The sequence below is a fragment of the Anabrus simplex genome, chromosome 1 (assembly GCF_040414725.1).
Source record: "Anabrus simplex isolate iqAnaSimp1 chromosome 1, ASM4041472v1, whole genome shotgun sequence".
Lineage (NCBI taxonomy): Eukaryota > Metazoa > Arthropoda > Insecta > Orthoptera > Tettigoniidae > Anabrus > Anabrus simplex.
Window position 1 is genome coordinate 518,742,967 of NC_090265.1, and position 14,645 is coordinate 518,757,611.

Below are 14,645 nucleotides of genomic sequence, written 5' to 3' on the forward strand. Positions count from 1 at the left end.
GTCGTCATCTCCTTGTCCTAGACAGGTACATGACTTGGAGTATGTGATAGTTTCTTAAAGAACTCTGCACACAAATTTAGAACACTTTTTACATGTGTTTCATCCTTCTGTTTCACATAGTGATCTTTCAGGCAGCACAGGGTTTCCTCAGGAATCAATGCCAGTCCTGATGTAGACAGGTTTTGTACTGTGCTCTTTGCATTCATATGATCGAAATAAAGATCTTTTGGCAATGCTTTCAAGCAGTTCTGTCTAGGCATATTTTGTTGAGTGTTAACTAGGTGAATGATGTAACTATTTACACCACCTATGTTCATTGTGAAGTAAAACACACCGAGAGCCATCTGTTTGTTTTCCTGGACATAGTACACGAAGCTTTTAATTACAGCCAGTTCCCTCACTGAACACCATAGGAATTTCACGTTTGTTCGTTTTGAGTGTGGCAACTAGAGATAGTCCGTGACATTGCAAGAAATGAAATTTATATTTCAAGTTCCGTATTGACTGTAGTATCTAAATTAAAGTATCAAATTTCCACCTATTCAATACTACTCATTATAATCTTATAGATTACTTAATAAATATTATATTTAAAAGTGTACACGTTTTGGTTCAACTGAGCCATCATTAGCACTGGAAAAGCACAAAATTTAGTAACTTACTGAATGAAATATGTAATATGATTTTTGGTATACATAAAATACATGTCTATTAGGTCTCTTGTGAGATAACTTCTTCTGAGTTTTTTGAGTCAAATGGGGATTTCTATGTTTCATTTGATTTGCTTTAAGAAATTTCAGAATCAAATTATTATTTATTTAGGATCATTTCAACCTCCTATGAGTTACGATTACACAACTTGACTGTTGATGTTCATTCTTTTTTACACCCATACTCCTTCATTCTCTGGCTCGCTTTTGCTAGTTCCTTATCCGAGAACACCCTTCTTGTTCTCCTGGGTTTCTCTATGAAAAGATCCGTCACCTCCACAATTTTCCTTCTGAACACTGTTTTGTTTGTAATATCTCCCTCCTCATTGCCACATTTTTTAAGATCCTGATGAACTTCTTTCAGCCATGGTACTTGGGACTTTCTTCTTTCCTGGAAGATGAGGATCTTATTTGCAAGGCGTTCTGGTCCCATTCTTCTCAGGTGTCCATAGAAAGTCGTCACCTTTTTCTTATCGAGGTTGAAATGTTCTCACGTTTTTCCGTACAGCTTTTGATTTGATCTCAAAAGGAAGGTAAACTCATTTCCTGTTGTTTTCTTGGGTCCCAGAGTTTTCCTCAGAAATGTACGCTCTTTCTTTTCTATTTCGGTAATCCCCTTCCTGGCAATTGTCTCCGCTGCATAGAGGCATTCAGGTTTTACCACAGTATTATAGTGTCTGAGCTTGGCTTGATAGGAGAGGGATTTGGACTTTTAGTTTCCTGCCATAGTCTGAATGCAATCTCCATCCTCTTTGCTCTTTCTTCAATAGCTGGTTTCTCATTGTTGTTAGGAGTCAGACTCTCCCCTAGATATTTGAATTTCTGGACTCTCTTTATGTCACCATACTTGGTCTTCATTGTCCATGTTGGTTCTTTGGGATCTATGTTCATGTACTTAGTTTTCTCAAAGGATATTTGCAGTACTGCCTTTTCTGCTGTTTCTTGCAAAACCACTATCTGTGTAGTGGCAGTCTCTAGATTTTCAGCGAAGAACACAAAGTCGACTGCAAATACAAGACATTTGAATTTAAGTACAGCCTTTTTGTGTCCTATCTTGATTCCATTCGGGATATTAGCTGACTCATTTCTTTTCGCCATTCCCTTATCACCTTCTCCAAGACGCAGTTGAAGAGGACTGGAGAGGGCCATCTCCTTGCCTCACACCTCTCTTGATTTCAAACGGTTCCAATAGCTCTCCAAGGAATTTTACTTGTGACCGGGTGTTCGATAATGTCTGCTGTACCAGGCAAGTTGGCCGTGCGGTTAGAGGCGCGTGGCTATGAGCTTACATCCGGGAGATAGTGGGTTCGAATCCCACTGTCGGCAGCCCTGAAGGTGGTTATCCGTGGTTTCCCATTTTCACACCAGGCAAATGCTGGGGCTGTACCTTAATTAAGGCCACGGCCGCTTCCTTCCAATTCCTAGGCCTTTCCTATCCCATCATCGCCATAAGATCTATCTAAGTTGGTGTGACGTAAAGCCACTAGCATAAATGTCTGCTGTATTATATTAGTTGTTTTGTCATCAATTCCAAATTCTTTCAGCACTTTTATTAAGGTGTCCCTGTCGACAGAGTCATATGCCTTTTTGAAATCTACAAATGTCATAATTATCTTCTTGTCTGCTGCTAAAGTTTTAGTTTTAATTAAAGTCTTGATGGTAAATATCTGCTCCACACAGGACCATCCTTTACTGAATTATTGAGAAATTTCAAGAATTTTATGTCTATTCTGATTTTTGCAATTTTGATTTTCGAATTGAGGTAGGCGTTAGCCAATCTTGATGCTTGGCTGGCATTAATAGTGCAAGAAATGAAATTCATATGTCAAGTTCCATATTCTCAAATGCTAAAAAAAGTCTCTCCAGTGCTGATGAAGGCTTAATTGAGCCAAAACATACACACTTTTAAATATAATCTTTATTAAATCTACATATATATGAAATAAGAGTCTGTACATTACTCAGAATTTAAAAAGAATGGTATTTCTGTATTGGTCGTGTTCACAGTAATAAGGAAATGCACTTTTTAATTTTCAGAGACATCGAGCAATTTACCGGGACAAGAAATTGAGAGTAATAGAAGAGGAGAAGGTAATGTACTGGGAGAAATTTACTCAAAAACTGAAGTAAGTCAGCAGAGGCAATATGAAACTACAGTATTGTTCAGAGTGATCAAAAACAAAAGGAATTCAGTTGAAACCATCAAAGCAATTGAGGATCCTAATAGAAACTTGGCCATGAAAGAAGAGGACATTAGAGAGGTTCTGAGAAATAATTTTGATCACTTATTGAACAGGACAGAAGGGGAACAGAGAACAAAAGAACCTGCTGTTGAAACCTGCACAAAGGAACTTCCCATTAAATGGGCAGAAACAGAAGCAGCCCTTAAGAAGATGCCTCAAGGGAAATCTCCAGGAATCTATGAAGTCAGCACGGACATGATTAAAGCAGCAGGAGTCCAGGGTTTACAGTGGATACGTAGAGTGTTCAATGCAGTTTGGAAAGATGACAAGATACCTACTGATTGGAACAAGGGTGTCATTATCCCCTTGTTTAAGAAAGGAAATCACCAAAAATGCTCCAACTATCGGGGAATAATACTCCCTTCTCATGGTCTTAAGATTCTTGAGAAAATCTTAGAGAGCAGATTGCGGGTCAATTTAGAGCCACAGTTTGAAAAGGAACAGTATGGTTTCAGGACTAACAAGTCCAACAGACCTAATCTTCAGTGTCTGTATGTTAATGGAAAAATAGTGGGAAAAAGGCAATGATCTGTTTATGGTTTTCCTTGAGATTGAGAAAGCATATGACAGTATTGCAGGAGAGAAGATATGGTAATGCCTGAGAAAAAGGAATGTGCCAAAGGGACTGGTGAGGAAAGTTCAGATGCTATATGAGAATTGTACCAGCTGTGCGCAATTGGGTGACTGACATTCATTCTGGTTCAAGAACGAAAATGGAGTCCAGCAAGGCAGTGCACTAACCCCATTATTGTTTATCACCATCATGGATGACATAATGAAGAAGATAAGAAAACCTCTGGTGAACTAAATGCAATGGCCTTTGCTGATGATGTGTTGATCTGGGGAGAAATGGAGGAACAAGTACAGTCGATACTCAATGAATGGAAAGTTCCAGGAGTTCAATCTCAAGATAAGCGAACTTAAAATAGTAGTGATGGCAATAAACAGAGAGGGACAACCAGCGAACATCATGCTAAGAAACCATTCACTAGAAAGTGTGCAAACCTTTACATACCTCAGCAGTGTAATATATCGAGATACACTAGCCACAAAGGAGGTGGCAAATAGAGTGCAGAAGAGCTCTCACTTTTACCAACAAGTATGAACACTCCTCTGGGATCCCAAAGTACCAACAAAATCAAAGCTGGTGATGTTCAATCAGTACTTCATACCAATCTTAACCTATGGTATTGAAACCTGCAGCCTCACTAAGAAAGACTCATCAAGGTTGCAGGCATCCGAGATGAAGTTCCTTAGGTCCACAATCCAAAAAACCAACTGGACAAGTTAAGGAAGGAAGGTGGGATTGTTACATTATTGTTAGATCGGATCAGCATGTCCAGACTGAGGTGGTTTGGGCATGTAATGAGGATGGAGCCAACAAGGACAGCATATGTTAACTTGGAGAGACATGTGGCAGGGAAACGGATAGTGGGAAGACTAAGTACCCACTGGATGGACATCGTAAAGATGGGCATTGCAGATTGGGGAAGACACTGGAGGACATCATTAACAACAGAACGTATCTCAATAAGACAGAATGGAATTGGTTTGCCAACAGTAAAAGAGAAACTGGAAATGTAAAATGATGAATATGATGATGATGAATAGGCAAGAGGGCCTGCCATTACACTGAAAATCTCCTAACCCGGTCTTCACATGAGAAAAGACGTATGGTGACTTTCCCGTCATGTTTCTGGGGTAACATTAAGAGTTATGCAACCTTACAACATGTACACTACGTAACCTAGAAGATTATAATGTCCAGTATTAAATAGGTGGAAATTTTAAACTTTTATTTAGATAGTCCATGATGTTGAAATTGTTCTACCAATGGTATGGAACTGAATCGGTTATCTCTCATAACATTACTATGGTCGTCTGAGGAGAAGTCACGTGGATGCAGGGTACGGGGTGCGAGGGTTAAGCATGGTTGCTGCTCATGTGCCTGTCTCAAGTCTCAAGGCCTGACTATAAACATCTGTTCCATCTGTGCTGATTCTTGCGAATTGAAGTGCTGCTGTGAAATTTCAAACTGGTATTGCAATTGTGCTTTAGTTACGTATTTACCGTAAGTACTACATAATGAGCAGAGCCTCCATGGCTCAGGCGGCAGCACGCCGGCCTCTTACCGCTGGGTTCCGTGGTTCAAATCCTGATCACTCCATGTGAGATTTGTGCTGGACAAAGCGGAGGTGGGACAGGCTTTTCTCTGGGTACTCCAGTTTTCCCTGTCATATTTCATTCCAACAACACACTTCAATATCATTTCACTTCATCTGTCATTCATTAACCATTGCCCCAGAGGAGTGCGACAGGCTACGGCAGCCGGCACAATTCCTATCCTCGCCGCAAGATGGGGGCTTCATTCATCCCATTCCTGACCTGGTCGAATGATTGGAAACAGGCTGTGGATTTTCATACTACATAATGAACAGTTTAACACATGGGTGATGGGCCCCGAGAAATCTCGTAGTGCGCTCGCCAGCGGTAGGAGACGGGCCCCGAGAAATCTTGGTTTTATTCACTACATTGTTTTCAGTCTTCCTGTGACATCTCTTGACCATATATTGAACTATTTCGGACTTGCACATTGAGTAGAATAAATCGTAGATGTATATCTGCCACTTTTATTTTATTCATGGCCTCTTTTATTCTTTGATTTAGTTTCGAAACGTCGACTATCTTTCTACCGGTTCAGTCAATGACAAGATGGAGCGCCCGCGGAATACGCTGTTAGCTGACGACAACATTTTAGAAGAATTATATGCCGATGATCATTCAAATTGATATAGTGTTAATGAATTAGTGGAAACTGAATGCGAGAGTGATAGTGGACGTGATTCAAGCCTCTCACGCCGTAATTTACCTAGTGTGCTTATTTATTCAAGTGCCTCTGACGATGACAACGATGTAAACATTAATGATAGGTTAGTAATTGACGCTGAAGATGGTTTTGTAAAGGCAGATCCACCAACTTTAAATATAAAATCTTGACTGGTTTAATATTCATGTACATTTTTATAATCAAGTGCACCCTGGTATGCTTAGTAGAAAAATGTCCGGTCCACAGGGTATGTGACAAGCTCAAGCATCCGGTCAGCAATCTGTTAATAATAAACATGCATCTGTTTCGCACTGTCTATCACGACTAATGTTTTTAGCTTAGTGTCGTATCTGCTACTCGTGCTGTACCTACAAGCTGCCACGCAGATTCCTGTCCCTAATATTGGTTCAACTAATCTCAGGACAATCAGGAATTGTCCAGTTGGTTGCTGGCCTACATATATTTCCATGCTTATGGCACAAAACATCCAGACATCACACAAGGAGAGTATTTTTATACTATATTATACTATGTAGTGCATCTCTCCCAACATTTTTTCATTTCCATATTTACTGCATTTTTACACTTAACTTTTAATTTCCTGATACTTAATCTTCCTTCTTTCCTATCTCTATTCCATCCTTGCCATGCTTTGTTCTTTTGTTTAACAACCTATTTCACCTTTTCTTTCCACCAAGGCACCAAGGTGTCTCTTTACCTTCAATCTCGCTGAAGTTTTGCCACAGATCTTCTCTGCACAGCTTACAAAAGTTTTTTAAAAATTTGATCCATTCTTCTTCTACACTTCCTATTTCTGATATAGGGATGTGCTGTTTCAATTCCTCCTGAAATTTTTCCAGAGTTCTTTTAGCTTTTAATTTCCATACTTTTATTTTCTTCTGTCTTATTTCTTTTACTCTCACAATTTTACCTATTTTCAACTTTGCTACCACTACTCTATGGTCTCCATCAAATGCCCTACCTGGCAGTGCTGTTACATTCATTAACTGGTTATGATTTATTTTCTCAAACAAAAAATAATCAATAACTGTTTTTGCCTTCTTTCACCCCAGCCATATTTAGTGATCTTTCTACTACTCTTCTTTCTAAACCAAGTGTTACCCACAATCATTCCATTTCTCTCATAAAAAACAATCAAATCTCCCTCAATGTTTCTTTCTCCATCTCCAAATGGACTAATCACTTCTTCTTTACCAATTCTGTAATTTCCAATCTGCACATTGAGGTCTCCCATGACTATAACTTCCACATTGGTGATTACTTCCTCGAGTGTCTCCAAGAATTCCTCTATATTTTCCTCATTGTTTCCAGTTTGGGGTGCATAAACTTGGATGAAATCTTTTACTCCTTCGTTGCCTCACCTCCTCCACTCCAGTATAGGGTGAACCCTCTACTCATCCTCTACACTCTCTTTCCCCTCCACTTGAGCTCACTCAGTCCCATCATTGCAACATTCTCTTTCTCCACAAAATCAATCCAACTCTTCTCATTTTCCTGTCTGGCTCATCTTCCCATCTTCATAATATGAATTTCTGTGGTACAGTCAGTAAACGTAGAGTAAAAGTCAGCGAAACTCTGGGTTCAGAAATGTTCTTAGTACTATCCATGTTCTAGTTCAAAAATGTCTTGACCATCAAAAAACAGTTTCACTGATAATGAACAAATTTTTAACAAAGTTAAACAAGACATTCTTATACATCAGCTAAAACATACTGGACTTGAATGTAAAGATGTGATCATTAAGAAAGCTGTACACGATTCAAACAGCTCACATCAAGATTGGAGACCATGTTACTCAAGGTAAGGAATTTAAATTATTTTTCTATGGAGTTGGTCTAACAAGAAGGAGAATAAAAATACAGTATTTCAATCCTCCACTTGATCTCATATAAGCTGGGATCTTTTATCAGGTGATAGGAGATACAGTAATCCCTTTACAAAATATGAAGATATTTTCTGAGCTGAGCAAGAATTTCAGAAATTTATAAAAATAATTTGCTTGATCATACTTTTCTTTGTACCAATACAAAAATTTAATTAGACAATAGTTGTAATTATTGTTTTAAGAGGAAAACCACGAGATAATAATTCTTTCTTAACACTAATCACACCAGAAAAACATAAGAGTTGAATAAAGTTATCAACAAAAGAAAAGAAGGGGCCATGAAAAGGGTGAAATGAAAAACTTTCTAGATTTCACATACCCAATTCCACTGGAGTAAAAGAAAGAAAGTTACCAAGGAGTTAACCAAAGGAGGTTGAAGAGAAAAGAAAAAAGTGAGGTGAAGTGCCTAACACAAGTAAGTGGGGGTACTATGATCGCCACTCCATACTCTCAAATTCCGGTGGAGGTGGTGGTTGTGGTGGTTGTCGTGATTGCAGAAGTACAACTTGGCAAATATCGTTTTAACAAACTAAATGCAAACAAAATAGAAAATATTGAATTATTTATTCAATGAACAAATTTGAAAATGAATTTAAAACAAAAATGACTGTATTAAGCCAAAAAGGTCACAAATGCCTCCAAAGGGAACATAAGTTCAATGAATAACAGAACACTTGAAATGTACAATACCGTTGAATAATCTGTGAGAAGAGAATTATATATTTTTAATTAATCTCTCTGCACTAACCTAACCTCTTGAATTCAGGATCCTGAGAGCCTGGTCTCTGTATGAGCAGTATAGGAACACGAGCTGGCTGCAGCGTATCTGGGCTACTGGGACAGATGCTCATTCCATCTCCTCCAACAAACTCCTCCTTCATGAAACCTGGCACCAAGTTCTTAGAACGCTCCCGATTCAGCTGGGCATTGGGTATCTTGGAGCGAGTTACCTTGTTTCGAACTTCAACGTTCCAGATCGGACTATGACAAGCTGAAGTGGAAGGATGAACAATTGGCTGTGTAGCCTGCTCACCTAGAACAAACAGGTTTCACTCTGTCATATCAAAATATTTTAAGGATGGTTCAATAAGTAATACACTCTTTTTGTGTGTGTGTGAAATGAGATGTTGGAAAAGGACTAAACTTTGTGGCTGTTACATACTGAATTATGCGACTGAGACCTGGACTGACGAGTAGGAGGAGAGTAGAATTCAATCCAGAAAAATGAAATACCATCTGTATTTTGTAGTTAAGAATGTCCGCCAGCGTAATGGTTAGCACAATTAACTGTTATTCTCGGGACCCTGAGCTTGATTCCCAGTACTGTATTGCCAGAGATTTACAAAAGGCAGGAAGGTTGATTTGCGGTAAAAATGGTACAGGCAACTCCCTTCCACTGGGGGCCTGTCTAAAAAAAGAGCTGCACCACCTCAGGATGAGGAAACGAGTTTACTTTAGTTAAGAAGTATTCACGGTTGTTGCTAGGCCTGTTAATATAGGCAGGCGAGATCATTAACAAAGTAATCGTTTAATATCTCGTAACTTGGGCCAATATAAGGATTTTTGGGAGAGAAATGGGTTTAAAACGTGATAAAAACAATCCAATCACAACTGTTTTACTCACCAACATACCTAACAAATAATAATAATAATAATAATAATAATAATAATAATAATAATAATAATAATAATATTGATTTTTTTATGTACCCACTTTCAACGATTTTCGGAGACACCAAATAAAACATACTAGGGTATGCGTTAATAAAAAATGGGAGACAATGAAGTACAAAATTAAACATTATGATTATAAACGCATTACCGCCACACCTGTAGATATCCATAAATGTGGCAAACTTTCCAGTTATTTATTTCTATTTTTCCGTCATGGAACTTTCGGCACTATCTGGGCTATAACATACCTAACCTAAACAATGCGGTCTCTCTTTTCTCATTTATAGCTGTTTATACAGTAGGTAAATCCTGATGGGATAAATAAATAACAGGCATGAAATATACCCTACTTAAAAATAAGGGTCTGGCTTAACAGCCGCAGTTATCAAAAGAATGCTTCCAGTCACTATGTATTACGTTTGGAAATACAACTCATAACATAAGCTAGTTTTCAACTGGTAGTTTGGCACGCTTTCAACAACACGGCTTTATTCAGGAGGAGTGGCTTCTGCTACACATATGCCAGCTGGGAATATCAGAGACCATCTCCCGAAACCATTTGGGAATAGCTTCACACAGTATGGACTCTATAGTCGGGAACAAAACTCTTTTTAAAAGATTCAAGAAGACGGGACTTCGAATGCTCTCGGTCTCGATTGCAGTGCATGGCTGACGAGATGGCATCACTTGGAATGATGACACGCCGATAGCAGGGAAGTTAGCCATGAGCAAGCAGCGCAAGACAATTAAAATTAAAGCAGTGATCAGGTTTACTGTGTGGTAGGCCTACTGCCAACTGACAGATGACTGGCCATTGAGTTATTTTGTATCAATATAATAATATGATAATAGAATAACCTTATCCCTTTTCTCTACGGGGTCGAGTATGAAGTGAGACGAATCTTTGTAGCAAGTTTTTACGACCGTATGCCCTTCCTGACGTCAATCTCATGAGAGGAATTAATGACGAAGCAAATGACGTGATATGAGTAACTAAAACGGATATTTATTTTATATGTAGGCCTAGAAGTTGTGTTCAGCATTTATTGACTTTAAATTTAGAAATTTGTTGCCCTAAGACCTATCTGTGACAATGCAACGTAATACAGCTTGTAAAAAAAATAAAAATTTAAATAGAAATACTGCCTTCTAATGAAAATTTGAGGTTATCGCATACTGAATCCCCCTTTACTTTCTTTGGCTGTAAAAGTGGGGGGGAAGAAGGGGTAAATATGGTATATGTTCCATAAAGTATTTGATTTTCTTTACATGAGTCAAGTGAAAGATTCTGACAACATAGGTCTAGACAGACAGCACAGAATCTCCAAGAATACTTATCAGCATAGTGGGTTGGACCTTGAAAGAAAAACCCAATGTTGATTAGTTGTACAACAGATACACCCAAACTTTGATTTAACAGTGACCAGTCCACCAATTAAGTAAAGACATAATCTAATTGAGAGGTTGCCGTCCAACAGGCACACTTGCCAAGGAACATGTTTGAAAAATTGAGGATATAAACCTTCTAATCTTTTAATTTGACACTACAAACTTATCAAAAAAGCCCAATCCCCATGGTGCAGCAGCCCTGAAAGGCCTTAGCCTATTAAGTGACCAATGCTCAGCCCAAAAGGCCTGCAGATTATGAGGTGTTGATTGATTGGCATGATGAATCCCCTCGGCCGTTCTTCGCTTTCTACACCGGGTATATATTGTACCAGTAACAGACACTCACTTAATCAACGCGCGTGATCAAGCATGAGATGTATGCAGGGAGTGTGCGGTCTTAGAGCAGGAGAGTGTACAGAGAGGGAATTGAAGTTTAATAAATACTGCATAGTAGGCCACACTAACTTTTATTACTATTGGCAAATGTAAATAAATCCCCTGTGATGTCATGAAATCCTTCTCAAATAGATCTTGCATACCATCAAAATTTTATATTTGAAAGCAAATAAAGTTTATTCTTGATGTTTAAATTCCGTTAGTGATTGACACTTAGTTATAGTAAAATGGTCAAATTCATTCTTGAAGTTTCAAGCAAACGCTTTTTCAAAACTATAACGAAATAAATTAAGTTCCTTCTTAGAATAATTAATCAATTTGACTTATTACAAAAATAAAAAAGTTCACTCTTGATGTTTAAATTGAATGCCTAATTCGAAAATTATCGAAAATTCATTAGTTCACTCTTGAAATAATTAGTAAAATTGATATCACTCGAGTTGTAACTCAGTGGAAAAATATCTAACGAAATGGATGTCTCGACTGCATTCCATAAACGTCCTTCAAAGTTCTTTCCACTTGTTAGCAAGTTTGTTTGAGCTGTGGAGTAGCTTTGGTAAGACTTAATACATGATTACCCCGCATTTACGTTCCCGGCTTTTATGTTTTCCCGTCTTTTACAACATTTTTTGTTGGTCCCCTGAGATTTCCTATGCTCACAATGTATTAAAATCCTCAAATTTCCGTTTGCGACATTTTATGTTTCCCCCCATTTCGCCATGACAGGTCGTTAGGAAAAAATTGAAGGTAAAATGGCATCGCAACTAACCTAAAACACTTTGAATGACATAGCATGACGAACAAATCACACAACCATGGTCTATAATAACTCTTAGAACTCTCAGTATTGAACTTCCGCGCAGATGTTTTCCACTATGTCCTGAACCTTATTTTCAAATCCAACAATGATAAAGTGCCCATTAATCTTTCAAGAAGGAGAAGAAATCTGACGAGTTGAGTTAACAAAACTGCAAAGGAGAAAGAGAAGAAGAAGAAGAAGGAGATATCAGATGTTTGCTCTATTGCTAAGTACAGTATAAGCCACAAGAAGGAGACGTTATCAAGTGATTCAGTGTTTGTCTTGCCCGATTTCATTATTTCACAGTTATTATTTTACATTTGTGTTTCTTGTTGGAGTTGTTAAAGTTATTGTCACTGATTCGTCACATTTACTGTATTTTTGTCTTTTTTACGTTTTTTGTTCTTGTTATGTGAGTCGAGTGGTCAGAGTCAATTGCCGCGATCTTTCTTTCCAGTCATGTGTATTTGTTAATCCTTCTTTGTTATCACTTTATTGTTTTCCTGCTAATAATAGAAAAAAAGAAGGAAAGTAAAACTTTCATTATGGATGAGAAAGTTCGAATATTAGAAAAGGTTGATTCGTATCGCGGAACACGTATTTCATTGGCACGCGAATTGCAGCTTCCCGTATCCACGTTGTATACAACTGTGAAAAACAGAGGAAGCATTACATCAAGTGCTTCAGAATGCGGACCAAACTCCAAGAAAAGGAAGTATGTGTCATACTGCAAATACGAGAAAATGTAAAAAGTTGGTTTGAAACTTCACGAGCCGCAGGCATTCCAATTGATGGTGTACTCTTAAGGAAAAAGACGTTTAAAATGGCAAACAGTCTTTGCATTGAAAATTTCAGCGCGTCCAATGGCTGGATCGACCGATTTAGGAAAAGGTATAACCTAACCTATAAAACTATTTGTGGAGAATGTAATGCAGTTAGTGATGAAACTGTGGAAGAATGGACTGATAGAAGATTGCAGGAGCTGACCAAGGATTACGAACCCAGGAACATTTTTAACCTAGATGAAACTGGACTGTTTTTCAGTGTGTTGCCCAGCAAGACTTTGGCATTCAAAGGAGATAAATGCCATGGTGGGAAACACAGCAAGATGAAGCTCACAGTGATGTTGGGAGCCAATGCTGATGGCTCTGAGAAGCTCCACCCCTATATGATAGGGAAATCTAAAAAGCCTCGTTGCTTCAAGAATGTGCAATCATTACCTACTGCCTACGATGCCAACCATAAAACTTGGATGACCTCAAATCTTTTCCGACAGCAGTTAATTGCTCTGGATTCACAAATGGGTGGGCAAAATAGGAAGATCCTTCTTTTCATCTCTTCCTGCTAACTCCACAAGAAAGATACAACCTATGGATTTAGGGGTTATGCACTCCTTTAAGTCACTTCATAGGAAGAACCTGGTGCAGTAAATTTTATTCCTTATGGATGCTGGAAAGGATCCATCATCATTTAATGTTTCAATCCTGGATGCGCTTCACTTCATTGCAAAGTCTTGGAAAGCCGTGAAGCAGACTATCATCTCAAATTGTTTCTTGAAAGCATTTTTTTTAAGAATCATGCCGAATCTCAGCTGCCAGAAGAGGAAGAAGAAGACCTACTACCTGACGTATGGAGAATGTTGCAGTCAGACTGCACTACTGAAGATTTTCTTCAGGTAGATGATTCTGTGATCACTGCAGAGGAAAGAAGTGTGGAGGAGTTGGTTGCTGAGCAAACAGCAGCCGAGTCTCCCACCAGTGACAGTGATGAAGCAGAGGAAGACAGTGAAGTCATGCCTACCTGTTCTGATGCAAGTGCAGCAGTGGATGTTTTACGCAGGTATATGTCATCTGTAAAGGGGGGTAAAAATAATTTTCATAACCTTTATGAGCTTGAAAAACAAACAGAGGTCATAAGAAATAAGAAGTGTAAACAGAGATCGATTCTGGACTATTTTGATAGGAAGCAGTGATTGTGTAGTTTTCCATCTGGAATAAATTTATGTTGATGTTGTAAATACAGGTACAATAGTAGCAATTAAAAAGTTTCATTCAGAGAAAATATTGCATCTTATATAATTCTATAGCCATTCTAAGAAAGTAACTGCTGTATTAAAAATATATTACACAAATTTTTAACCACCTACCGGTAACCTTCTCCTGGGCAAAGGATGAGCAGAATTACAAAGGCAGTGTAGTCAACAGTTAATACAATACAGTAATTAACTTACATGGACCTTTATTTGAGGTAAGTACAGTAAATCAATTGAGATTGAAATACTCTATAAATTAATAATATGCATTTGTGTAACATTTACCTCCTTTTCCAGAGCATTTTTATATATACCTGTACAAGCTGTTTCCCCCGATTTACACTTTCCCCCTTTTTACACCAATATTCCTTGGTCCGTTGAAAAGTGTAAAGGAGGGGTAATACTGGATTACACTGCCTTTACGTGTAAAAACAGTCGTATCAGTCCTCTCCCAAGATCTCCCCACTCCTGCATCTTCCTCCAGCCTCCTTTCTCCCAGTTCTGAGGTTATCATTCAATTCATGGCAATGATACTTCAGAACGGGCTTCCTTTCAACCGCCCTTACATCCTCGTTAGTGTGTTCCTCATTTAATATAGGAGTTTGCATTCCATAGTGTCTTTCTATGCCAGGGTCTTTCAAACGCCCAAAATCTCATGCATGCAAACTG

The 14,645-nt window shown here is 38.4% G+C and overlaps 1 protein-coding gene across 1 annotated transcript in view; it reads right to left on the reverse strand.

The window, feature by feature from the left end:
* Pop1 (POP1 ribonuclease P/MRP subunit) overlaps positions 1 to 14,645 on the reverse strand; it is a 76,888-nt gene that overhangs the window by 21,198 nt on the left and 41,045 nt on the right. The window contains exon 6 of the mRNA XM_067135428.2: positions 8,435 to 8,719. Coding sequence (XP_066991529.2) covers positions 8,435 to 8,719 — 285 coding nt within the window. The remainder of the gene's footprint in view (positions 1 to 8,434; positions 8,720 to 14,645) is intronic.